General features: G+C 44.6%; 2 protein-coding genes across 7 annotated transcripts in view; one reads left to right on the forward strand and one right to left on the reverse strand.

Moving 5' to 3' along the window:
• MLH1 (mutL homolog 1) overlaps positions 1-20,324 on the reverse strand; it is an 84,352-nt gene extending 64,028 nt beyond the window's left edge. For 4 of the 6 annotated variants that reach the window (XM_068982035.1, XM_068982036.1, XM_068982033.1 and 1 more), the window contains exons 1-11: positions 20,141-20,324; positions 17,761-17,851; positions 15,586-15,684; positions 12,172-12,245; positions 10,513-10,585; positions 9,326-9,417; positions 7,685-7,727; positions 7,467-7,555; positions 5,150-5,262; positions 2,986-3,079; positions 1,742-1,895 (exon numbers count right to left, since the gene is read on the reverse strand). In XM_068982035.1, coding sequence (XP_068838136.1) covers positions 1,742-1,895; positions 2,986-3,079; positions 5,150-5,262; positions 7,467-7,555; positions 7,685-7,727; positions 9,326-9,417; positions 10,513-10,585; positions 12,172-12,245; positions 15,586-15,684; positions 17,761-17,851; positions 20,141-20,256 — 1,038 coding nt within the window. In that variant the 5' untranslated portion in view covers positions 20,257-20,324. Of the gene's footprint in view, positions 1-1,741; positions 1,896-2,985; positions 3,080-5,149; positions 5,263-7,466; positions 7,556-7,684; positions 7,728-9,325; positions 9,418-10,512; positions 10,586-12,171; positions 12,246-15,585; positions 15,685-17,760; positions 17,852-20,140 lie in introns of those variants that run through there. The other 2 variants (XM_068982034.1, XM_068982037.1) reach the window with 2 other exon arrangements.
• A 418-nt stretch (positions 20,325-20,742) lies between these two features.
• EPM2AIP1 (EPM2A interacting protein 1) lies at positions 20,743-22,723 on the forward strand. Its single transcript, XM_068982990.1, has one exon. The coding sequence runs from the start codon at positions 20,743-20,745 to the stop codon at positions 22,567-22,569; it is 1,827 nt and encodes a 608-aa protein (XP_068839091.1). The 3' UTR covers positions 22,570-22,723.
• Positions 22,724-27,786: the final 5,063 nt, after the last annotated feature.

A 27,786-nucleotide genomic window follows, 5' to 3' on the forward strand; every position in this document is an offset into this window, starting at 1 on the left:
CTTGCTGATAAAACCCCTCGAACTGACCTGAACTCTGCAGTGAGCATAGGCCTTCACACATGCCCAGTGTTGCTTAACCCCACCTATGCATGCCCATGCCTGGCCAAGCTTTTAAAAACTACCGACGCCCAGACCCACCCCTGAGACAGATTTACTGGTTCGGGGAGGGCCCAGGTGATTCCCATCAGGCAGCCAGCATGGAGAATGCTGACAGCACGCTGAGCATTCAGATCCTCAACACCTGTTATCTTGCAGCCCTCCCCCACCACCCGGTTGGGCCTGTATCCTCATCCTCTCCTCTGCCAGAAACACCCTGTGCACCCCGGTCCCCTTCTGCCCACCTAATTCCTTCTCAGCCTTGGGGCCCAGGCACCACATTCCTTCCTTCACATTTCTGAGGCTCAAGTCTGGGACAAAAGCCCCCTCCCTCCCTAGTCTGCTTTTCTCTCACGTGGGATGTGGACTCTAGACCGTGGGTGCCTCAGTGAAGGGAGGAATCCTTCTCTGCTGCAACCCCAGCAGCCCATGAGGGGGCTTCTGCGGGTATCTGGGGAGGGAGCAGTCAAGGGCACTGAGGCTGAATCAGCAACAATGGATGAAAACCACTGAGAGTTACAGAGCCCTTCCATTTCAGCACCCGCTCTGAGGGCTCACGCACATCCCCCGCTCGGCCCCAACAACCTGCAGGTGTGCAGGTCTCCGGGCGGCGAGGCTGCCCCAAGGGCACTCTGCTCACTGCTGGAGCCCACACCACCCCCTGTCGAGGCTCTCTGCAGGTAACCATGAATGTTCTTGGGGAGGCTCTCACCTGCTTGGCCATTTTGAAAGTTTTCAGAGAAGCAGGGCTCACAGAAGCCCATTTCCTGCTTGCAGGACCCAGTGTGACTTAAGGGGGGGAAAGGCTCCATTTCTCTAGTTGCAGTGTCCACTGGCTTCTGATGAACCCACTCTCACTACTCTGGGCAGTCACCTCAGAGCTGCAACCAGACACTGCTTATTGTACAGATGGGGAAACTGAGGCCCCAGAGAAGGGGAGCAGTTTATAATCAATGCTCTTAGAACCTGGATAACTGTAGTAAGTTGAATGGTGCCAGGTCCCAGACCAGACATTTTTCACTTGCTGTTCACTAACCACTTATAACTGTCCTTGGGTGTGGGGGTGACCAGCTCCATCTTTACTGAGGGAGATGTGGCGGTCAGGGAAAGTCAGTCACACAGTGGTAACAAGGCCTGACTAAAGGCCCTGCCCAGGGCCCTGCCCCCACACTCTGCCCCAGATATGGGGGATCAGCCTCCTCTGAATGTCTCCAGTGGGGAATGCAGGGGAGAGGCGCCCCACTCTGTTTCAGACAGCCCCTTTTCCTAGGAAGGCGGTCTAAGGCTCCCAGAAAGAGGCAGAGAGAGAACTCAAGGCCTTACGACTCCAGGCTCAGGGGTAACACCATGAACCTTCAGAGTTGGGTTCAAGAAAGGTGCTGAAAGAAAACTATCAAAGTGGGACTTCCCTGGTGGTCCTGTGGTTAAGACACTGAGTTTCCACTGCAGGGGGCATGGATTTGATCCCTGGTCAGGGAACTAAGACCCTGCATGCTGCAGGTCATGGCCAAGGAAAAAAAAAAGAAAATTATCAAAGAAGTAGAAAGTCCTATAAGGCAACAGTGAAACGTCTGGGCGCTCTGGGTGACAAGGCACATTTTCGGAGGCAAAGGCACCGGACAAAGAGCTGGGGAGGTGCCCCCACCTGGGTGAAGTAGGTCCTGGAGGCGTTGGAGCCCAGGAGCCTGTTCTCGATGTGCTGCTGCAGCCGCTCCAGGATGCTCTCCTCGTGCAGGAAGTGAACTTCATGCTTCGTGGGGTGCACATTGACGTCCACATTCTGGGGGCTGATTTCTAGACTGGCAGGAAAAAGGAGAAGAGTTACATAACACACTGAGAAACGCAGGGGAAATTCACTCAGTCTTTGCGGTGGGCAGGAGACTTGGGGAGGCCAAATGATGCCATAGTTAAGACTTCAAGGTCAAATCCGAGTGACCTTGGCTCAAATGCTGACTCTGCTACTTGAGAGCTGAGTGGCTGCGGGTAGGTTACAGCATCTTTCTATGCCTCGATTTCCATGCCTGTGAATTGGACCTAATACATGCTGGGATTAAATTCATGTAAAGCACTTCGCATGCACCCGGCACATTTATCATCCATCAGCTGTTACTACCATCACTCCAGAGCTAGCGGAATTTCTCATTCCATAACTCACAGCCAAGGCATTTAACAATTCGCTGACCAGCAACCTATTAATATGTCTTTTGTTACCCAAACTTTATAGACCAGAGTGTTTCAATATTCATGTACATAACAACTCATCAATGACAGGTGTCAGTTTCCACAAAAATTCCCCAGCCAACAATGTGTTAACTTCTCAGGACTGGTTCTCCCATATGTAACCATGAACGGGTCCCTACTTTACTGTTCAGTATTATGTGGAGATAAAAACATATACAAAAGTTAATATATGAGAGAACTTTCTAACATTAAAATGTTGCACAAAAGTCAGTTTAGAGTCTGTGCCATCAGCTTACTGCCTCAGGTCAAAGCCAGCATCTATCACTGCAAGCTCCGATAAGGGAGCATGGCGGTGTGAGGTGTTGCCGGTAGAGGGCGCTGGACAAACCCGTAGGAGAAAAGGGTTTCTCTGCCAGGTTAAAGCAGGTTCCTCTTGGTTCAGGGGCAAGGCGATGTTCACCTTTGTTTCACTAACATACTGCCTGGCACAAGGGAGGCTCTCGGTGGGATTCTACAGCAGAATTGAATAAATAAAGGAAAACTGTGCCTTTCACCTGTGAAAAGAACGGAACACCCTGTGCCAGTGGGGTATGGGGCTCACTCTCACTGGGCTAATAATTAACAAGTCCACGGCTCTTTCAGAGAGGATAGCTGGACAGAATTTCTCTTCCCTACGAGTTTTGGGTGAGGAATTCAGTGCTGCCTTACCTGAGGTACAGGAACGGGTGTGTGCTTTTGGGCAAATACGCTGCATACACCGTTTCTATGGCTTTTCTTAAGGAAGCTGACTCTACCAGACGATCTAGAAAATAAAAGGCAGTTAGCTCCTATCGGTCTTAAAGGGTGAGGTGACAGGTGCACAGCAATACCATGCCAGGACATCAGCTCAGGAAGAGCACGGCTGGGGTGACATCCACATCCGCTCCCCTTTACCATCATGGTCCCCCAGCACCTCACTGGGGGCGTGGGGTCCTCCTCTCCCCAGGGCAGCAGCAACTGCCAGTTCTGCCTCCCTGCCCCCTTCCTCACCCTTCCCCGGCAGCCCAGGCTCAGACCCTCATTCTGCAAATATACACTCTGGGCTACAAGCAGGGAAACAAACGCTGGTGAATAAAACTAGTTCCAGCTCCCCGCGGTAAGGACCACCACTGGAGCCGGTGTGCCGAATGGTGGCGGAGGCGGCAGCCACACTGGCTCAGGGAGCTCCAACACTGGGGTAGCTGAACAGAGACTTATGGGCAAGTGCATTTTCCAGGCATTTCAGGGGGTACAAATCTCTGACTGCGTGCTGAGAGTAATTTAGGAGATGAGGTAGGCTTGAGAGGGTAGAAAAGGATGAAAGCTGGAGAGAGAGGACTAAAATCAGAGGAAGATCTATTCTCAGACAACACGGCTCTCTTTTCTCCCCAGACTCTTGGCCTGCTGACGATCTGCCGTCCTGACCTGGTGGAACAGAGGATGGGTCACCTCTCTTTATTTCCAATGAAAGAGAGGCAGTGATCTTATGAGCGAGGAGACTATTATTCTGAGTGCTCACCACGTCACCACAGCTGCCTCGGTGATGTTGCTGTGCTGCGTAACCTAACAAAAGGGGCCCTCCGCTGAGGTTTCTGAACTTGAGACACGCTGGAGGAGTGTTCTTTGTCCCTGCCACCCGAGGGAGCCTGCCCAGTGTGTAGATAAGTGATCGACATACATAAGAGTCTGACCTAACCTCTAAAAAGTCTATAAATAATAAATGCTGGAGAGGGTGTGGAGAAAAGGGAACCTTCCTCCACTTTTGGTAGGGATGTAAATTGGTTCAGCCGCTACAGAGAACAGTACAGAGGTTCCTTAAAAAACTAAAAATAGAGTTACCATTTAATCCAGCATCTGGAGAAAATGAAAACTTCAATTCAAAAAGATACAAATGCACCCAAAATTCACAGCTGCAAAGACATGGAAGCAACTCAAATGTCCATGAACAGATGTGTGGACAAAGAAGATGTGGTGTATATTTTTGTAAGCGTTTATGTGTGCATATATATATATATATATATATATCACAGTGGGAATATTAGCCATAAAAAAGAATGAAATATTGCCATTTGCAGCAATATAGTAAATGAAATAAATCAAAGACAAATTATTGTATCACTTTTGTGTGGAATGTAAAAACTACTATAATTGAACTTACTTACAAAACAGAAACAGACTCACAGACATAGAAAACAAACTTATGGATACCAATGGAGAAAGGAGGAAGAGGGATAAATTAGGAGCATCGGATTAACCAATTCACACCACTGTATGTTAAACAGACAACAAAGATTTACTGTATAGCACAGGGAACTATATTCAATATTTTGCAATAACCTATAATGGAAAAGAATCTGAAAATATATACGTAAGTGTATAACTGATTCACTTCGCTGTATACCTAAAACTAATACAATACTGTAAATCAACTATACTTCAATTAAAAAAAGGAAAAAACACTGCCTGCACCTAAAATACCCCCTCCCTGTGCCCTGCTGGGCAATTTCCAACAGTGGGTCTTGATGTAAGAAGAGAACAAAGGTCTGCCCTGGGCCTGCTGGTAAGGCTCTGAGGCCAGCAGGGAGGAGGCTGCACTGGCTCACAGGGACTGGGATGCCCTCTCTCGGGCATCCTTTCAGAGGCAAGAACCAGACTCCACAACTGGCAGCCAACCCTGAGCATGTGTGAGAGGACAGAGGAGACTCAGAGCAGAAACTGTAACTACTTCCTAATTAAACCACATTTCTGCATAAGGTTTCCCTGGGTGTAATCAAACCTGTGGATAAGAATTTCCTCCATGGCCCCTTAAAGTTCCCTGTGGAGACATTTCTCCACATAGCTCTTTCTCACTTACGGTTGATGAAGAGTAAGAAGATGCACTTCTTCACTGAATAGTTTGCATTGGATATGTAGCCATTCATTTTGAAGGCAAGGGTTTTATCCTCACATCCAACTTCTATCAATTCTCTGGTTGGAAAAGAGAGAAATTTTGAGGCTTTTCAAAAAACTGGAAAATTCAAACACTCTAAAGAATCAGAGTTGGAAAAATCAGGGCTCCTTCCCATAAACTGACTCTGCCAAGGATCCCAGAGACTTGGTTCATTAAGATCGTCCAGGCCCACCCATCCATCCGTCTAGCCAACCTCTCATCCACCCATGTAGCCATCCGTTCACCCACCTAGCTACTATTTTCAAGCATTTATGATATGTCAATCGTCACTGTCACTGTTGGGACATGGCAAGTCAAGTTCTGAGATGTTATTTTGCTGAAACTTTTATGTACCTTAGTAACTCAGTCCCAAAGACGAGATTCCAAAGAAATCATCTCTGCTGAGAATCTCTTACTTTGCTGATGGGGAACATGACAGCCTCCTGTGTGGTGCCCCCCAGAGTGTGTTTACGGGGAGCAGGGGCACCTATTAAGATGAAACAAGGTCCCCCCATGAGCCACACTCATTTCTGCCTGAGGACCTCCCAAGTGCTAGCCCCTCCAGCTGGAACGTTCCCTCTGCTGGCGTGGCCTCCCAGGTGGCGATTAGTAGTAAAGAACCTGCCTGCCAAAGCAGGACACATAAGAGACACCGGTTTAATCCCTGGGTCAGGAAGATCTCCTGGAGTAGGAATGGCAACCCACTCCAGTATTCTTGCCTGGGGAATCCTGTGGACAGAGGAGCCCCGAGGGCTACAGTGCATGGGCTCGCACAAACACGACCGAAGCGACTTGGCACACACACCGGCTAGTTAATTCCTCCTTACCCACCGTATCTAGGCATCACCTCCTCAAAGAGCCTTCCATGACAATCTCTCTCCCTGATCTCAGGAGACACCCCACCTTTTACTTTTCCTTTAAGCCACTGAGCACAGTCACTAATGAATGGAGTAATTATTTCCTGTGTCTTTCCAATTAGAGTATGAGTCGTCTGAGGGGCAAGAATCCTTCCTGCTTTATTCCCTCCTCCCCATCTCTACCCCACAGCACAGTGGCCAGCAAGGAGCAGAAGCTCATTACACACTTGCTAGAAGGATGGCTGATGCTCCACAGGCAGTGTGTGTACTCCAAGTCTGCGCAGAGCACAGCTTCCCATGCTTCCCCACACAGCGAACCAGCAGGCCCTCTCTCCCCAAAAAAGAGGCTGGTTTTCTGGAAACCTCTTTTGGGAGCTGCTCCTCCGTGGGATTTCCAGTTTCTTATACTCTCTAAGAGTTTCATAACAACTAATTCTGAATCTTAGAATCTGGCCAAGGAGCTCTTAAAAGTTTCACTGGGTCTTAAAATTTGGTCAACAGAACTCTCTGTTTGCTCTGGCAGCACACTGGAAAAATAATTCTTTAACACTTGATTAGTAACAAAAGGGTAATTAAAAGCAAATTGACTGTTCTCTAGTTAGGAACCTGGTTTTGTTCAAAGGGTGAGTAATTTGTCCCCTTTGGAGTAGAAAACAGTCATGGGACTACTGCTCCCGCTTTTAAGATTGTTGGAAAAGGCGAAGTCAGGGGCAGTCTCATTCATCTGTGTACCTCCAGCTTCCGGGGCCTGCCTGGCATACAGAAGGCGCTTAGTACTGTCCCCTCAGATTATGATGCAGACACTTTGGGCTTTGCAAAGCCCTGAGATTAAGCTACGGATATGTATTGAAAACAGCAGCTTTCACCCATCAAGGGGAGTGCCATGAGAAATCGAGAATACAAGCAATTTTCCTGCTGAGGCTTTGACCATGAAGATCTAGGGACACAACACTGCTTGCCACCAGAAAGGGAAGTCTTCAAGGGCAGAAACATTTTACTTGTCTTTATATCTTTAACTTCTGGCACAAAGCCCAGAATATGGGAGGCAATCAATAAATGCTGAGTGGTAATACGTGCAATCCAAGTGACAATTATGAAAATACAGGACAAGCGGGAACAACCGAGGACAGAATTCTTCTACACCAGAGATGTTCTGAAGACAGAGACCTAAAAAGAACACACAATCTGCAGCCAGACCACCTAGGAGATGACGTGCACCCAAGAAGCACTGATTATACGAAATAATCTGAAGCACGACAACAAGCCTGAAGCATAAAAACAAGCCTGTACTTGGTTAAAGAAAACTCTTCAGGCAAATGTAAACAGATTCCAAAATAATGTGACAGAACACAGAAGATTTTAAAAAATGCAAGTTATCAGCATACCGGCTAACAGCATTTCCAAAGATGGAGCGAATGTTGTCCACGGTGGTGGCATTTGGCAGGGTCCTGACGTCAGCTACTGTTTCACCTTGCTGATAAACAGAACAGGGCTGACTGAAATACCATGACCTTGTCTCCACAGCCAACTCTTAAAAAAAAAACAAAAACCAATCCTTCTTCTTTTATAATACATAACCATCCTTTATAAATTAAGAACTTACTTTTTTAACTGAGAAACCAATGCCTGAATTGTGTATTGCATACCTGGCAGAGAAAAAACAAAATAGTAAAAAAGAGAAGCCAAATGCACCATACGAGGAAGAGTCCCCTGCAGTTAAATCAGTGGAGTTAACTAATCTAAACAAAGATACGTACATACAAAAATATCTTCAAATATCATGTTTTGCCCACATGAAAATAAACCAGCAGAGACTGCATGAAGATCTCATTGCTAAATGTGGCAGAAATGAACAAAAAATAGGTTTCCCTTTTGCTTCCATGCATTGCTGACTAGACTCCAGGGTATTTCAATACAATCTCCTCCTTGCCTAGTTTTATCTTCAAACTCATCTGAGTGGCCTCAAAACCTTCTTGAGAATGTAGCCTGAACACCCCCTGTACTGTTCTCTCTAAGACCCTAACACAGCCCCCTCTTCACCCATGTCTTCCTCCCCACGAGGTCCCGCTTCAGGATCTCTCAGCCTTTTCTCCACTGGCTCCCATTTACTTCTCCTCCCTCCATGGGCCCCAGGAACTGAAGGATTGTGCCTAGCAAAATGCGCTTATTCAGTAACAGTTCACTTACCACACCTAGAACCAAAACAGTCATCCAGAATGCCTCTATTTCCAGGAGCTAATTAACATTCTGATACTGATTCATATGACTCCAGGGGAAAAAGCAAAGAAACTTGATGTGGAAGTCCATTCCACTTTATTAACAAAGTGGACTTTATCTAACAAAGTCCATTCCACCTTATTAGAGGGACATGTTTTACTGACTTTAGATTTTGTAGCAATACTGAGAAATAGGTAACACACCTCTGTTGCAACTCAAGGACTCGCAGGCTCAAGGAGCCACGCTGCAGCCACTGTACTCGCAGGTTAAGTCAATCCTGGACATGACACTGTTTTCACCTGCCCTGGGTCCCTTCTCCCTGTTAACAGCCCCTACTCTTTCCTTTGGGACACCACCTCTCCCCCTTCCACCTGTATATCCTTTCTCAGAATGTCAATTGAGAAATCACCTCCCCACAGATGTGGGCACACAACGGGGGGACCCAGGCTATGCCAATCAGATGCACTCTCCCAGAAGACACCCTTGAGCAGACTCAGGAGAGGAATGAAAAGACTTGGGACGCAGACACTACATTAAACCCCTGAAGCCACCTTGCTTCTTGACCTCTTCAAGAAGCAGCTGTCTACATTTTCTTCTACTTGCTGAGTCACTCCTAGCCTTTCAATGAATTTCTTTTGGGCCTAGGTTAGCTACAGTCTGTTTTGCCTGCCACCAAAGACCCTTCACAGATACAGCAAACAACTGCTCTCTCCTGGGGACATGACAGAAAACCCAGAATTCATTTTCTCCTCCTTGCCTATAGTTTTATTTTCACAAACTCAAAACATTTAGGCTGTCTTAAAGACATCTTGAGAATGTAGCCTGAACACCTCCTGCACTGTTATTCTCTTTCAGAGAGAGAAAGAGAGAGAATAACCTTGACCTAACCTTTGACCAGAAACCATTTACGGGCTGGTATTGCTGCTCACCATTTAGCGCTGCAACTCTTCTCCATTTCTAAGCACCAGAACACACTGCTCTGGTGACAGAATGACTCAGAGACCCACGCCCAGGTTGTGGACTGTACCTGCCGACAACTTCCAAAATTTTTCCATACTCTTCGCTTGGGTTTTTTAAAGCTTTCCTCCTCGTGGATATGTTGTAAAAAAGGTCCTCCACCTGAACAGAAGGTTGATTTTTGTAAATTCACAGCAGTATATGGAAATACAGCATGGTCTTGAGGCAGAGACTCCAACTACGTTCACCACCAGCACAGTTCTACGTGTTAGAAGACGGGGCAGGAGACAGGGCTGCCTTAAGAGAAAGCAAGCCTCCCACTTAACTCACTGACTTCTCAGATAGGCACTGGGGTCCACTTCCACGTCAGGCTCTCTGCCTTGTGCTGGGAATAAGACAACCAATAAAATACACAGTCCTGCCCAAAACAGCACAGGATTTAGTGGGGCAAAGATAAACTTATAAACCATTGTGACACCACATGGTATGAAATTTTTGCAAACTAGAAATAATTATTAGATCTTTGGGGGCTTCTTGGAAATCATACGGTGGTCCCAGGTACAAGATCCCGCTTAACATGAGATGCAAAGTACATGTTCATTTCCTCATTGCTGTGCCCCCGACCTGCCTCATCAAGCCCAGGGCTTGGGGCCTTCAAGCAGATGTGCCCTGGCTGGGGCTGGGGGTGCAGGGGTGGGACGTGTAATGTGATAGAGGGGTGACTTATGGGATCCTGGAGGAGAAGCACACCAAACATGGCACCACAGGAATAAGGCAGCTTAACAGCCTTTCTCCTGATTAATGACACAATTGTGTCACTCAAGTGCCCTTTGAATGAGTGGTCAGATATTCCTCGTACCATCTTTCTTTGATAGAGGAGCAAAGTAAGATGAACAGCCATTAAATGACTTGCCTCTGGACACACTGCCGCTGAGTGGCAAGGTTAGGACTCTGGACTTGTCTTCTGGAGTCATGTTTAAGGTTCTTTCAATGGCAGCTATCCTGCCACCAATTTCTGCCATCTCAATAGAAGAATCTCCCAGCCTCTTAAAAAAAAAGAGGCTGTGGGCAGGCTGTCATGTCACAAAAATCAATCATCATTTCTCTTTCTTACAGGGTGATATCTTGAGGCTTCTATTAACTGGTAAATATTCATTATATCAATCCTTTGAGAACTCAGAGACAATTTTGCCTTTTATTTCAGTATTTATACAAAGCTCTTTCTCAACAATGTCACGTCCTGTGTGCCATTCTTACCGTGATCTGGGTCCCTTGATTGCCTGCACATGGTTTAGGAGGCGCTTTCAGCTTTCCATCTGAGTAATGAGCTCTATCACAAAACATAAGAGATACTGGTAGCTAACAGAGAATAGATACTTCTCCAAAGAGTAAAAGAGTAAGTTACATCAACAACAGATTAAAATATAGCCATGTTATATGTTGTCCGAGTTACCAGCTTCCTCCCTTTTTCTACTTCCATAACCATCCTAAATGGGTACCAAAGAAGGGGGGAAAAGATCCCTATTTTTTTGTTTGTTTACCAACTACTGCATTTTTAGTTTCTGAGTTCTGGGCTACAAACAAAAGTTATGACACTGCCTAAGATGACAGTAACATTTTTTCAATAATTATGCAATCATTTATTGAAGGGCTATCATGTATCAAGCCTATAAACACCCTGAAACAGAGACAGGCCTTGGGAGGTTCTTGATTTCGTGAGGGGACAGATTGTTCCCTGAAGTGTGGGACAAGGTGCCAAGTGGTCCAGAGAAGGAAAACATTGAGCCTGGGGTAGGATGGGAGGAAGTGTCTCAGAAGAGATGACACTTCACCTGGGTCCTAGACTGCTGTCTTCTCAAGTGGAGAGGACAAGGAAGTCCATCCAGGAAGGGAAAAGATAGACAAAACACAGAAGCTTTAGAATACGTAGCAGCACAGCTGTGGGGACAGGCTGGGAAGATGGATTGAGCACCTGGGGAGTGCAAGAGCTGCTATGACGAAGAGTCTGGATTTCATCCTGCCACACAGGGGGAGCTATGAGAGGTTCCAAGCAGGGGCATAACACTCCAGAGGCAAAGAAATGGAGCCTGTGCCCCAGGCTATTTCAGAAGACATTCACTCACAAGCGCCTCCCCTATTTGTGAGAAGAGATTCTAATCGTATCAGCCCAGCCAGGTCCTAGGGCTGCTGCAATCTGCATCTAGTCAACCCCCTTCAGCACCAAGTGCTGCAGACTGAAATGCTCCATCATCCATGACGGCACACAATCATCTGTGGGAGAGGGCTGAGAAACAGACAGAACTGCCCTCTGCTGAAGCTGTTTTCTATATAAACTAACACTCTGTATGATAAGCAAAAAAGTCTTTTTGGCAGGAATTAGATTTGAATACCCATCTTTCAGTAGTACTGGCCAATGGTTATGAGAGCAAAGGTATGATTTTGATTCCTTGAATCCCCTTCCTGTTCTGTGCCAGTACAAGAGACAGCCAGTGGGCACCTGTGGGAAGGAATCCACAGGGGCACTCATGTGCGGCTGGGGATCAGAGACAGCTAAGGAGTCACAATCCTCTGGCACCCCCCACAGCCGCGTAATCAGGCCAAAGCCATGCCCTGCTGAAGGGCCAAGGGGCAGAGTGACATCCCAGCTCCCAAAGACTCAGCCCTCCTCGGCGTAACAGACCCGGTGCTAGGCACTTGTAATCTGTTACAGCATACCTTTCACAAGTTCATGAAGGAAAATTATTACTTACAACCACCCCTTTGGATTATCAACTAATACAAAAGGAGGACAGAAAATGTACCCAAGATCTAGGCAAAAAAAGGTAACATTCTTGTTCAGACAGGATTACGTTGAGTTGCAGGCCAAAAGCATGTTTCGGGATGAATCTATATGCTAAGCAGAGGCCAGCACTATACCTGTACGCACACTTCCCGTCAGCTGTTTTGGTTGTAATGGTGACGTGAGCCACGTGGCTTATGCTGGCCAAAGCCTAAGAAAGGAAAGGACATGGAGTGAAAGAAACGCCCACTCCTGGGTCACCCCCATCTTGCATTAAGGGAGAAGTTACCTAAATCGGCTCTTTTGTTTTTTAACTCACACGTTAAAAAAAAAAAAGGAAGCTATCAAACGGAATCTGCAGCATAATTACTAGAACAAGAGGGGAAAAAATATATACATATATAAGTCCAAAAAGAAAACACAACCAAGAATTAATGTTAACAGCAACTGTGTTCAGGTGTAGAATTATAGGCATATTTAATATTCTCAATGACTTGTCTTCTAACACTTTTTTTTTTTTTCTTCTTCTAACACTTTTAAAGCTGCCTTCAGAAATAGGATAATGGAACCACTCCAAATTGGCCATGTTGTAAACTGTATTCAAAACTGTTTTCTGTAAGCAATTTAATGTTTAGAAATAAAAATTTTTAATTATTCAATTAAGATGAAACAAATTTTTTTTTTAATGACTATTTTTCCCCCTGAAAATCAAGATTGATTCACTGGCCCTTTGGAACCTGTATCTCCTTTCACAGGACATCACAGCATTAAAAAACACAACCTAAGCATTGTGATATGTGACTACATCTGAGCAAACAGTAAATACAGTGGTGGCAGCTTCAGTTCATTAACAAGGACCATGGCTCAGGCTCAGAGATTACCAGGTCCTAGCTGGGTTTCCCTGGTGAATTGTGATGAGCTAATTTCCACCCAGTTCAGTCTGACTCTTTGCGACCCCAAGGACTATAGCCCACCAGGCTCCTCTGTCCACGGGATTCTCCAGGCAAGAATACTGCAGTAGGTTGCCATTCCCTTCTCGAGAATCTTCCTGACCCAGGGATCAAACCCAGGTCTCCTGCATTGCAGGCAGGTTCTTTACCATCTAAGTTATAGAGAAGTCCTAATTTTCATTATTAAATGTGTAAACCATTTTGAGACTTGATTTTTTTTTAATGATTTTGAGATTCTGATAAGGAAAGACATGAAATACATCCAATACTACAACACTACCCAACACCATGAAGAAAGCAAGCCACTGGCAGATGATCCAGCTGCTTCAGGGGCCTTTGTACAGGCACTGGGGGAAGAGGATAACAGCACAGACTCTGGAGTCAAACTGCCAGGGCTCAGTTCCCCATTCTGCCACTTTCCAGCTGTGCACTCCAGCCACACTTCTTAAAGTCTGAGTGTCAGTTTCCCAATATGTCAAACAGGGCAATAATAACAGAACCTACTCTTTCAGAGTTGTCAAGTGCGAAAGGGTTAATACATACAAAGGGCTGAGAACCATGGATGGCACATAGCAATCCCTCAGTAAATCTTCCCTGTTTAATCACAACCCCAAAGATATCCTACAACTAGGCTAAGGCTGCAGAAGGCCCTGGGCTTAGGAACTGACTCAGGAAGCTGCAAGGTCAGAACAAAACTGCTTTGCCAGGGCTGACCTGAGACCTACTTGAAGTCAGGGGAACCTCACGGTTCACAGTCTGATGCTACTCCTTCCTGAACAACTTGGGGATCACTGTGAGCTGGCGGGTGCTTCAGACCACCTGGATTTGATCAGAATTGTGGCAACTGGGTCATAAAAAGCTGCCTTTTAATTAAAAAAAGAAAAAAAATCAAAGTAAAAATACATTCACATGATAAAAAATTTAAAAACTACAAAAAGGCCTAAAATCAAAAATAATTGGCTCCATTCCCTTCCCTTTCTTTCCCTCTCATCCCCCCAAATAACTACCCCCAACAGTTTCTCTGGTACCCCAAAGCCCCCAGAATACAGCCGGAACACTGCCTGACCAACACCTGGATTTTAGCACAGTGATACCCATGTCCCCTACCTCCAGAACCATAAGATAACAAATGTGTGTTGTTTTAAACCACTAAGATTGTGGTCATTTGGGGGAGCACCAATAGGAAGCTAATACAAGTTACTGGAAATATATGCATATTTTTACTCACAAACATTATATCTATAAACTTATCCTAAGAAAATTAACTGAACAAAACATGTGAATGTTCACCAGAGCATTAGGCATGAAAAAAATGGCAAAGAACATAAATGTTCAACAGGAAACCTTTAAATAGACTACAGTACATATGAGTAATAGAACAGTAAGTACCCATTATAATTTATGTAGTCCTACATATACTGAACGATATCTTTATATCCAGAGTATTGTCATAAAAATATAAGTTATTTTAGTCTTAAAAGTATCTTTATCCATTTTCTATGTCATAAGTCCCCATGATAGGCCGTATAATTTCATTTATAGATATATCAGAATATAATTTAAAAGATTAGGATTCAAAAAATTAAAACCCCATAAAACTTTTTATATCAAGAAAATTAACAGTAATTTTTCAATAAAATCAAATAATCAATCTGAGTTCAATTATGTCTCAAAAAAATTTTAGTTTATGCAAATCAGGATCCAAGTAATATCTACACGTTGGAGCTGGCTCATATGCCTCTTAAATCCCCCTAACCTCTTGATTCTTGCTCCCTTCTTTGCCTTTCTACCCCTGTGCAGTTTACTTTATAGGAAACAAGTTTTTTATCACGTGATTTCCCAGTCTCAGCCCCCTGTACCATGCTCCCTCACTCTCTGTACTTTTGGTATACTGGTACTTAGATCTAACTATTGCCTGAGATTCACATCTGATTTGGGACAAGAAAACTTGGTAGGTGGTATGGTCTTCTTCCATCAGGAGACTTGGGTGTCTCTGGAGATACATAATATTAAAAAACAGAGACGTTCCTTTGCCAACAAAGGTCCATCTAGTCAAAGCTATGGTTTTCCCAGCTGTCATGGTCCCAGCTGGACCATAAAGAAGGCTGAGCGCCAAAGAACTGATGCTTTGACCTGTGGTGCTGGAGAAGACTCTTGAGAGTCCCTTGGACTGCAAGATCAAACCAGTCCATCCTAAAGGAAATCAGTCCTGGGTGTTCATCAGAGGGACTGATGCTGAGGCTGAAGCTCCAGTACTCTGGCCACCTGATGTGAAGAGCTGACTCATTTGAAACTACACTGATACTGAGAAAGATTGAAGGCAGGAAGAGAAGGGGATGACAGAGGATGAGATGGTTGGATGGCATCACCGACTCAATGGACATGAATTTGAGCAAACTCCAGGAGTTGGTGATGGACAGGGAAGCCTGGCGTGCTGCAGTCCGTGGGGTTGCAAAGAGTTGGACATGACTGAGCGACTGAACTGAACTGAACAAGTAAAGAGTATGATATCTTACTGACCTGTTGAGAAACATAGGCTGACAAATGGCAGAAATGTTATCACAGGAGGATATTTATACTCTGCTTCAATCCTCAGCTTACCTCACCTCGAAAGCCATAGGTAGAAATATGAGCTAAATCCTCAAAGGACTGCAGTTTACTTGTGGTGAACCTCTCACACACAATCTCAAGATCTTCTTTCTACAAGGTGCAAAGAAACAAGTAAATGATTATGTTACTCGTTTTTCCCAATCTTTCTGAATTTCCCTTTTCTTGACTGACTCCAGGAAGAAAATGCTCTTGGGAGAAGAGTTCTAACTCAGCAGGAGCCTCCTCTCTGGGCTCCAGAATTACGAGGCCCTGGCACTCCCTCCTCTTCACTCACCTGGTTCTCAGCCTGGCCTGCTGCTTCTGTCTCAGCTCCCCTGACAGCAGATAATCCACAATTCCATCCCTAGACCTCTGCTCTGTCCACACTCATTCTCTTGATGATCTCATGCAGGCTCACAGATTGTACAAAATTATTACTGTATTAGGAAACTCCTTTATTAAAAATTTAGATATATTTAATTGCAGTAAAAAAAAATTAACAAAATTTACCACTTTAACCCTCTCTAGGTGTATGAAGTACATTCACAATATTGTGCAACCATCACCAACTTCCATGTCCAGAACTCTGAAATCTCCCCAAATGGAAAATGTACCCATTAAACAAAACCTCTCCATTCCCCCTCCCCCAAGCCCCTGGGAACCACCATTCTACTTTCTGATTCTAAAGATTTAACTACACTAGGTATGCCATGTAAGTGGAAACAAATAGTATATGTCCTTTTGTGACTGGCTAATTCCACTTAGCATCCTGTCTTTAGGGTTCATCCATGTAATAGCGTTTGTCAAAAATTCACTCCTTTCTAAGGATGAATAACATTCCATTCTATGTATTTATCATATATTGCTTATCCACTCATCTGTTGCCTCCACCTTTGGAATATCATGAATATGTTGCTATGAACATGAGTGTGCAAATCTCTTTAAGACCTTGCTTTCAACTCTTTGGGGTATAAACCCAGAAGTGGAATTGCTGGATCATATGGCAACTGTTTAATTTTCTTCCACAGTGGCTGCACTATTTGATACTCCCACCAGCAATGTACAAGAGCTCCAATGTCTCAACATCCTTGCCAATATTTCCTTTTTGAGACACCAAAGGTTTAATGGATGAGGGAGCTTACACATCTGAAGAAAGGTCCGGGAGTGACACCCCACTGTATGAAGCACATGGCAGGCAGGATATGGTGACAATGTTTTTATTAATTAATCAATTATAACAACCATCCTAACTGATGTCAAGTGGGATCTCACTGAAGTTTTTATTTCTATTTCCCTAATGACTAATCATGTCAAGTTTCTCTTCGTGTGAGTCTCATGGCTTTTAATACCATTAAATGCAAATACACCAAATTTTTATCTCCAGCGCAAACCTCTACTTTGCACTTCAAACTCACACATGGATCCAGCTAACAGGCATCTTAAATTTAACACACCCCCAGATGAATTTCTGATCTTCCCAAATCCGCCTGTTTCATAGCCTTCCCATCAGTAAATGGCAGCTTCTTTTTCTATTTGCACAGGCCAAAACCTTGAAGTCATTCTTGACTCCTCTCTCTTACTCCCTACACCAGCAAATTCTGAGAGCTTTGTTCATCATCACCAACAAAGAATATCACTGCTTCTGTCCTGTCCTGCTACAGTCTATTTTCCACACTGCAGAGAGGAGTTCTTATACAACTTGTCAAACCATGTTACCTCTTGGCTCAAAATGTTCTAATCATATCCCTCCTCATCCAGAGTAAAAGCCAAAGATTGCAGAAGGTCCCACAAGTTCCTGCATGCTCAGCCTGCTTCCCCTTCAGACCTCCTCTCCTGCTACTCTTGCACTCCCCCCACCACCCTGTTCTAGGCACCCCAAGCTCCTTGCTAGTCCTTCAGCATGTCAGGCAAGCTCCCATTTTGCCGTTTTTGTGTGTATCGTTCTCTCTGCTCAGAACACTCAACCTTTAAACGGCCTCATGACTCGATCCCTGACCTCCTTACTCTCCTAAACACTGCCTGGCATGGAATAGGTATTCAATAAATATTTATTGTTGGTGTTGAAGTTCTCAAACAATCCCATCCATAAAAGCCTGAAGTTTCCAGAACAGGGCAAAGTTCCACCACTTCCTGCAGATGCAACACAAGAAGCACACAAACATCCTGCTGCCCTGAGGTTTTACTCACCCTGATCCCAGTGCCATTGTCTTGAATCTGAATCAACTTCAGGCCTCCCTCTTTAACAACCACTTGAATACTTGTGGATTTTGCATCTAAACTGGCAAATCAAACAAAAAATAGTAATTTATCAGTCTGCAGTTACTCTCCAATGCACATATTTTAAAATGAATCAAGGCATAAGAACAAATTTCAGACAAATACAAGACTGATGAATGTGTTTTTGTCTTAAAGGCTCTGAGACCACAATGTTATCAGCTTACATGTTGTGAGAGAGGGAGGGGAAGAAGAGAAGGGGAGAGGGGGCAACCATCACTTTCAATAGGACATTCAGCGATATTTCTGCTCCTCTAGTTCTAAACTAATTACCATCTGTTACTCAAACTTTATTCAGCCCCAGGATCCTACATGACCCTTATAAAATGTCACTAAGTAAAAAATTCTGTAAGTTTTTCTCCACTAGCCTCTTTATGAAAAGATATGTTAGGAGAAAAAAAAAAATGATGCTGCAGAAAATTAAATACACCTTATTACCCCTTCAAAGAATAGCCTACAAGCATAGAGCAAGAGAAAATAAATCAGCCTGGGGCTACATGAGAAAGAGAAGTTACCTCCTCCTTAGGAAGACAATTATTCATTCAGAAATAAGATAATAAGTTACTTAAATACCAAAGAACTTACTCAGGAGTCCCTGAAGTTTCATTTAGCCACCTCAACTTGTGTATTAAAAACAGCAGAGCTAGACTCCATATAAAATTTCTTAAGAGAAGTGTAAGCCAGTGTGTAGTGTTCCTGAACGGTACCTCAACACACTTAAATTGCTGTTAGTTAATTCTAAAATTGGAGAAACAAAAGCCAGCCTTTGCCAACTATGTAAGTAAAGTCAAAAGGAGAGACAATGCTCAGGTTCCCTGCTTCTTCTTTTGTCCACCTTCTAATTCTCTTCCTTTCTTCTGGTGGTCCTTTCTGACCCACTGTTCTTTCATTACCCCCACGGTTGTTTATCTTTTCAGAAGAATCCCTTTACAAACCTTCCAACTGGAACATTTTCTTTCCCCTTTAACGTATGGATTGTATTAACATCAATGCATTTTTTTTAAATATTTGGCTGCATCAGGTCTTAGCTTGCAGCATACAGGATCTTTAGTTGCAGCATGTGGGATCTAGTTCCCTGGCCAGGGACTGAACCCCAGCCCTCTGCATTGGGAGGTCGGAATCTTAGCCACTGGACCACCGGGAAAGCCCCACATCAATGCATTTCAACACAAAGGATCCGACACATTTAGGTATACTACGAGTCTCTGTCCTTTTTGAAGTTTAGTTTACACCTAACCTTCTTTCCACGTTTTTAACCTCTTCCCTCCACAATGGTTGTGTGACAGTTCTAAACTTCAGAATTCCTGGAATACCCCCAAAAGATAAGGGATCTTCAAAGTGACTCTGCAAAAAGGGTAGGAAAATCCTAAGTGGGTGATTGGAAAGAATAGCACTGAAACATGTATATTATCATACGTGAAACAGATCACCAATCCAGGTTCAATGCATGAGACAGGGTGCTCAGGGCTGGTGCACTGGGATGACCCAGAGGGATGGGATGGGGAGGGAGGTGGGAGGGGGATTCAGGATGGGGAACACATGTACACCCATGGCTGATTCATGTCAATGTATGGCAAAACCACTACAATACTGTAAAGTAATTAGCCTCTAATTAAAATAAATTAATTTTAAAAATCCTAAATGGGGACTGCTGCTGCTGCTGCTGCTAAGTCGCTTCAGTCGTGTCCGACTCTGTGCGACCCCACAGACAGCAGCCCACCAGGCTCCTCGTCCCTGGGATTCTCCAGGCAAGAACACTGGAGTGGGTTGCCATTTCCTTCTCCAATGCATGAAAGTGAAAAGTGAAAGTGAACTAACCTGGCAATAATAGGAAAATCACAAATTAAACCCTAAGTTCACTGTTCTCGCCTAAAATCCCAGCAATTAAGTTTGAATATAACTCAAAGTGAATTGTACTGTTGAACGTAGATGGATGACTTCAGGAATAAGCAAGAAACTGATAACCAATGGTACCGTTTGAAAGAAGAAAGGAATTTAAATTATAAAACTTTTAGACATTCAAAAACTTGCACCTTCTGCATATATAGTTTTTAAAGGGTTTCTTAGTTAATAGCATCATTAAAACAATACTGGTTTACTGTCCTTGCTCCCCCAACAACCCTAAAGTCTCGCGACAACGCTCGAGGACACGTGAGGAGAGCAGACAGCAGCCTGAGCCTCCGCCGCCGCAACCACACATTCTAGGGTTCAGGGCAGGGAGGCGTGTCCGCGCCATCCGTAGCAGCGGTCCGTTATGTAGTGGCCTTGGAGAAAGCCTTGACTCCCTTCGTACCAGTTCTCAATCATTTCCTTGATGGCATTAGCTGGCCGCTGGATAACTTCCCCTGCCGCGATGCGGTTCACCACTGTCTCGTCCAGCCTCCGGATAACCCCCGCTACAAGCGACATTTTGGCGCCAGACGATCCCGGATCACGGCGTGAAGCTCACTGGAAGTACCTCCAGCCAATCTCCATACAGTTTCTTGCCCACGTCCTTCCCTCAATCCTGTTGACGAAATCCAGACTAACCCTCGGGCGGTAGCGTCACTTCCGGACCAGGAAGCTACTGATTGGGCAGCTCTAATGCCCGTGAAGTCCGTGATTCCGGTTTCTTAGTCCCGCCCTAACACGGCTTCCGTTCGCCTCGCAGCTAGAAGGATGTGCGCCTGCGCGTTTGCAGTCGCTGTCTGCTCTTTCTATTGGCTCCTGCCTGGGGCTAGGGGATACGAAATCTCCAGCCAATAAGAAAGGACGCGCGGGTGCCCCAGGTTGGTGTCCGCCGCTGGGGTGATCTGGCGCAGAGCGGAGGAGGTGCTTGGGGCCCCTCTTCTGCTCCTCCTTCCCCTTTGCTTGCGGCCTCCCAGAGGTCGGCCCATCTCCTGTGGCCTCCGTGAAATGTGGATGACGCCCAAGAGGAGCAAAATGGAAATCGACGAGTCTCGGGCGTTCCGAGCCGAGTGGACCCAGCGGTACCTGGTGGTGGAGCCTCCGGAGGGCGAGGGCGCCCTGTGCCTGGTCTGTCGCCGCCTGGTCGCAGCAGCGGGCGAACCCGACGTCAAGCAGCACTACGAGGCCGAGCACGAGTACTACGAGCGGTATGTAGCGGAGGACGAGCGCGCGGCGCTGGTGGAGCGTCTGCGTCGGGGCGACTTGCCGGAGGCCGCCCCGCTCACTCCGGAGCAGAGAATAGCTCGTGCAGGCCTGGGACTCGCCCGCCTCTTGGCCTTGAAGGGTTGCGGCTGGGGCGAGGGGGACTTTGTGCACCGGTGCATGGCGGTGATGCTGAGAGACGTGCTGCCCGACCACGTAGGCGTTATGGATGGCATCGATTTATCTCCAGAGACCACGCGGCAGAGGGTCCTGGACATTCACCAGAATCTACGCAGTCAACTTTTTAACCGAGCCAAGGACTTTAAAGCCTATTCCCTTGCCTTGGACGACCAAGCTTTTGTGGCCTATGAGAACTACCTGCTGGTCTTTGTCCGCGGCGTCGGCCACGATTTGGAAGTGCACGAAGAGCTTCTGACCATAATCAACTTGACTCATCACTTCAGTGTTGGCGCCCTCATGGCGGCAATCCTTGAGGCCCTGCAGACGGCCGGGCTTAGCCTGCAGCGCATGGTTGGACTGACCACGACCCACACTCTGAGGATGATTGGTGAGAACTCAGGACTGGTGTCATACATGAGAGAAAAGGCTGTAAGCCCCAACTGTTGGAATGTGATCCATTATTCGGGATTTCTTCACTTGGAACTGTTGAGCTCTTACGATGTGGATGTTAATCAGATCATAAATGCCGTATCTGAATGGATAGTTTTGATTAAGACCAGAGGCGTGAGGCGGCCGGAATTTCAGGCTTTACTGACTGAATCTGAATCAGAGCACGGTGAAAGGGTTAACGGACGCTGTCTAAACAACTGGCTTAGGAAAGGGAAGACTTTGAAACTAATATTTTCCTTAAGAAAAGAGATAGAAACATTCTTGGTCTCGATAGGAGCCACGACGGTCCATTTCACAGACAAGGAATGGCTCTGTGACTTCGGCTTCCTGGTGGATATTATGGACCACCTTGGAGAAATCAGCGAACTACTGAGAGTGAACAAAGTCTTCGCTGCCGCTGCCTTTGACCATATCTGTGCCTTTGAGGTGAAGCTGAATTTACTTCAGAGACAAGTCGAAGAAAAAAATCTGACCCATTTTGCTGCCTTGAGCCAAGTGGTTGATGAGCTTAAAGAGAATCTTCAAGAAGATGAAAAAATACTCGATCTTGAGAGGTATCGAGGGGTGATCTGTCGCCTACAGAAAGAGTTTGAGCGACATTTCAAGGACCTCAAGTTCATTAAGAAGGACTTAGAGCTTTTTGCTAATCCATTTAGCTTTAAACCTGAATATGCACCTATTTCAGTAAGGGTGGAACTCACAAAACTTCAGGCAAGTGCTAACCTTTGGGAGGAATACAGAACCAAAGATTTAGGGCAGTTCTATGCTGGACTGTCTGCGGAATCTTACCCGATTATCAAAGGGGTTGCCTGTAAGGTGGCATCCTTGTTTGATAGCAGCAAAATCTGTGAAAAGGCTTTTTCATATTTGACTCGAAACCAACACACTTTGAGCCAGCCTTTGACAGACGAACACCTCCACGCCCTGTTTCGGATTGCCACCACTGAAATAGAGCCGCGCTGGGATGATCTTGTGAGAGGAAGAAATGAATCCAATCCATAAACTGTTGTAGTACAACATTGAAATACTCAACAAGAATCCAATTCTAAAAGCAAACATCTGTTTGATTTTCAAGTGTGCTAATTTGGATTGTGGGAAGGCATCATGTTCTTCATCAAAATTGATCACAATTGACACGCTTTAGACAGATTTTTTTTCCCCCATCTCGAGGCAGCGTGGGACTGACACCTGCAGATACCTTTTTTTTCTAAAACTGAATTTCATGGCAAAGTCATTATCTTTTGCTTTTATGATATAATTGTTTTTTTAAAAGTTTAGTACTAAAATGTGAGTTGAATCAGAAGTCTGTTTTTAAGGTGTCTCGAAGAAGCTTTTGCTCTTATTTTAACCAAAAAAGTGTTAAAATTCTGATGCGTATAGTCTGAAAGTATCAGCTTCTTAAATATATGTTTGAGCCAGTTTGCAGAAACTCACACAGCAACTGCAGAAGCTTCTGCAAAGGAGGAACGTACATACAGTAGAGGTGTTTTGTCTAATTATCAAAATGTTGGAGACTTTTTTTTTTAGACATGTTTCTGAATCTAAAGTAAATATATTTACTTACTTTAGACATATTTCCTCTCTCTCACCTTCCCCTGCCCCATGGTAGCGATAATGATAGGAGATTTTACTCAGTTTGAGTAAAGTTTTAGTCAGAGGAGCAAGAATTGTTTTAAATTGCTGGTTTAAGAGGCTTTTACAGTTTGGAGATCAGACTAACCAATTTTTGGCAGTTTCCCCTGAATGCTTCACAGTCGGGTGCCGTTTTTATGAGCTTGCCTGTAGAAGACTATGGTAAGTATAGACTCTTAGGGGCTGCCCACTAGTCATTCTTTTTTGTACTCTAGACAGTTTAGCCCTGTCAAAAAGGATGAGAAAGAGAAGATGTTTGCATCGCAGGATCAGGAGGTGTGAGCTATTTTAGCTTATTTGTCCCATCGGCCTGGGTGCTACGGCTTTATAAAGAGATCTGCTAAAAGGCAATCCTTTATTTTAACGTGATGTATCAAATGTTGTTTGTGACTTTAAATGGATTTATTATCAACCTGCCATTGTCTCACACATTGTGTATTTAAGACTGCACAAGGGGAAATATTTTAACTCTCCAGAAGCAGCTTTATTTACTGATTGTAGCAGTTCCATACTTTTTAGTGAGACACCTGCTTTGGACTAAAACAGTCATTTTTAAATTTATGTTAGCCATTAAAAAATCTTACGGTAAAGCCAAATATGTGAAATGATTTAAGGACAGGACCCAACTTAGAGATCTGCTCAAGTACAATTTGAAAACGTGTGCTCAAGTCCTGTCGTAACTCTTGGAGTGTGTGTCTCTATGGTCACTAATTCAGCAAATTCAAGGAACCAGAATAAACAAATTTAGAAGGAATTGAACCCTGAGCAATCAAAATAGAACCAAAATCTTGCCAGTGGTTCTCAATCAGACAGTATCGCCTCCTTTAGAAGGTAGGGGGAAATGGAGACTGGTTTTAATTATGACATTCATTAGGAGGAAGTTCTGCTGGCATGGAAGCATGAATGACACCCTCCCCATGGGGGCATAGGATAGCACAGTACAGTAGAAACTTACTCCTCCCAAAGTTCCAGCAGACCGCCCCCCACCTGAGTACATTCTGATTTTGAAGGAGAAGGCAAATTACCGGTAGAAGCAGAATTAGAAGGGCAAGTTAGGCTAATTGATAACATTTGATGGCAGAAATGAATTCCAGCATTCCAGATTTGGCTGGTAAGATACAGTCAAGGCCCTGATAGATTCTGGTAGCTCACAGTAGCATTTATAAATCAACAGTTGGCACTGGGCCAGATTAAAGGGCTCTGTTCTATTACACATAATTCCATATATGTCTTATTACACACATTAGGGCAGAAAAGAAAGTGTTCTATATTACTAAGATACTTAGCGAGAATGGTCAAGTTAAGATTTGGGTTAACAGGGAGTAAGCTTAAACATCTGGAGAAACAGATTAAAAAACCAAAAAAAAAGAACAAAAACATCTGCCGGTAATTTTCCAGCAGTTTGGAGTATTCACTTGGCAGGCGCGTTATGGAAAGGATAGTTAGAAGACCTGGAAGCTGCTTCGGCTTTCTAACTCCAGTTCCTCAAATACTGAAGTTTTGTACATTTTGTGAAGTTCCATTATACGTTTTGCTTAGGGTGATCATAAAATTAGTTCTGTAGTCACTGACTGTGGGGGAGATATAAGCCCAGAATTTTAAATTAACCCTGAACAATAGAGAATTTGCTATGTAAGTTAGCCTTGTTTGTAAAAAGAAAATGTGTATTTTACTGTTTTCTGTACTAAGTAATTCTGTAACTGCATGGCAGTCTTTACAAGTTATGTTTTATAAAATAGCTGTTACTGGTCCTGTCATATCAGTGAATATAGTTAGAGTAAGTACTATTTTTTAAAAAAACTCTTCTGTGTCCCAATATCTCCCATTCCTACTGTTTTTCTTCAAATATTTGTATTCCCGCTGTCCCGTATTGTGCTCTGATCACTCTACCAAGTTTCCCAAGTCCTTGTCAGTATGCCTACCCTCTTCCCACCACTGACCACCCTCCTCGAAATGCTTGCTTAGTTTGGTTTTGGGGAGAGACCATCTCCAAGTACGCATTCTCCATCTTCTTTGCAGGCACCTCTTTCCCTTAAACATCTGTGTCCTTGGGATTTTTTCATTTGTTTTTAAGCTATCTTGTTTACATCATCTCCTCGGCTGATCTTTTGTTTTCTTTCATCCCTTCAGTTACCAACTGTACACAAATGACTCCAACGTAACGTCTCCTTTCTTGACCTTCCCTGGTTCCCGTATCTGATTGCTAACTCAAGTCCACTTTGCTGTCTTATAGGCATCACACATGTCCTTGACCTTGTCCCCCAAACCTGCTCCTCCTCTCCTGGTCCCTCTGTCTGTAAATGGCACCACCACTGCCAGCCATCCAGTTGGCACAGCCCGAGCCCCAGACTCAGGTCTCTGACCTTTCCCTCTTCATCCGTCACATCCACTCACACACACCTTTCTGTGAGGTCTGTTGCCTAAACATTCGTCAGTTCTCCAGTGTACTCTCCTGGTTCAGGCCATCAGCCTACCTAAACTACAGCAGTGGCCCCTCAATCTCCCCTTGTCTGGTCGTGATCCCTTGTCACGCTGCAGCCAGACTGCTCCAGAAGTCTGGCCGCATCACTCCTCTGCTTCACCCACTGCTCTTAGGAAAAGGTGCAGTTTATATGCCACTTCCTCCAGGAAGCCTTCATCCATTCCCTCTAGACTAAGTGCCCCTACTATGCATCGCTAAATACCCTGTTTCTCCCCAGCCACATACTTAGCACACTTCATTGATCCTCCTTGTTGATCCTTGCTACACTGTGAGCTTTGCAAGCCTGGGGCCCATGTATATGCCTGCTCACTGTTCCGTCTAATGCTTAGCACAATGCCTAGCTTTTCAGTAAATATTTGGATGAGTAAATATTTGTTCTACTCTTTGCAGCCCTTTCGTAGTCTTTGACCTTCTCTAGTTCTGCCATGACCTGCTTGCTTGGTAACTTATCAACCTATTGCCAATTAAAAAATGAAACTAAGTTCTTTCTGACTAGGGAATTGTATTCCTAGAATTGAGTTCAGTGCGTGGCATGTGGCTCAAATATTTACTGTGTGAATGTTGTTGAGGAAACACTATAATTGGCCCTTGTAAACTTGAAGTAGCAAATGAAGTATACTCATATAATCCACCATGCAGTACTGTCTTTACCTCCTTGATAATAGAAGTCTTCATTTTTTCTTTCTTTCTAATTTCTAAAGGCAGGCTTACAAAGGAACCTGGATGAGAAAGATTGGACAACTTGGTAGTGGACTAAAACAATACTTCAGTTGCATTCGGTTCCAGAAAAAGATAATACCTGCTTAAGAGTTGATATCTGTTTTCCTTCTGTAAGCATCAACTCTGGGAGAAAATCACCTGCTCTTTTCCTTTACAGATGGTTTCTGGCTCTTCTGGGATTTTAAAGTAAGTAAATTTCACAAAATACTAGAAGAAGGACCCAGTCAGCCCTTCTGATCACTAGGTACTCAGCTCACATGCTTTCCTACTTGCAGAATGTCCTCATCACGCATCACCTCCCCTAGGAAGGTAACCCGGAAGTGCTGTTTGCTCACTGTATGCTGCTGAGAGTTGCTCTGTTCCTTCGCTTCCTTGGTCTCATGCCTCTCTGAACTTCTTTGCTGGGTCACCTGGGCTTACAGGTGTTGTGAAAGAGCCATACCCTTCGTCTCTTTTATCCATGAGCCATTTTTTCCAGTTTTAAGGGATGAACTGGTGTTACCCTCTTAATTCGACTTTTAGCCTGAGGCCCATTAACTAATTCAGAGATTTTAACAGTGAATGTGATTGTCATCCAGTGATTTGATCCTTGCTGCAAAACTGGTTTTTACTCAACCTTTGGCATAAAGGAGTTCTCATTTTTATCTCTCTCTGTAATTGAGACGTAGCCTCTTCCTACCCAATAAGTACTTGAGTTTGTGAACTCTCTTTATCCCCTTGTATTTCTGCTTGCAAACTGATGAACTCTTTTCTGAGTTCATCTCTTTCCTGTCTGTTTTGTCAAATGGGACCAACAGCTACCATAAAGTATTTTGTTTCCTTGTCTTAAAGATAGATTCTCTGCCTTCCAGATTCTCTCCAGGGAATTCTTCCATTCCATAACAGGCATTACCCTGCAGAAATCACTTCTTCCATTCTCCAGCAGCAACTTCCAGAATACCTGCCAACTAAGTCAGTGTTCAGTACTCTAGATTTTTTGAAAACAGAACCTATTTCTGTATCAGTGGGCTAGGTTGCCATGCGGTAACAGCCACAATTCCCAGCTGTTCTCTGGTGGTCTGGCGAGGGCTGGTGCTCTTAAGTCAGGGGTTGAAGGCCATGGGCAAGGTGTGCCCTACAGCCTGTTCGTCTAAACACAGTTTCTTTAGGAGACAGCCTTACCCGTTTGTTTCTGCCTTATCTATGACTGCTTTTCCTCTACCCTGGCAGAGTTGTGGATTTACAGAGGAAAGTGTCCAGCCCACAAAATGTAAAGTATTCACTATGTGAGCCTTCAGAGAGAGTGTTCACTGATCCATGCTCTAAATGGTCCTCATTCTGGGGCTCGAGCTGACCGAACGGATATCACCTAGGGTGTGGCTGCTCATTTAGGGAAATGAAAAAGT

Source organism: Capricornis sumatraensis, chromosome 10 (genome assembly GCF_032405125.1).
Source record: "Capricornis sumatraensis isolate serow.1 chromosome 10, serow.2, whole genome shotgun sequence".
Taxonomy (NCBI): domain Eukaryota; kingdom Metazoa; phylum Chordata; class Mammalia; order Artiodactyla; family Bovidae; genus Capricornis; species Capricornis sumatraensis.

What these genes read in the sequence shown, in the direction of transcription:
- EPM2AIP1 (XM_068982990.1), top strand. Translation starts at nt 20,743, where the DNA reads ATGTGGATGACGCCCAAGAGGAGCAAAATGGAAATCGACGAGTCTCGG.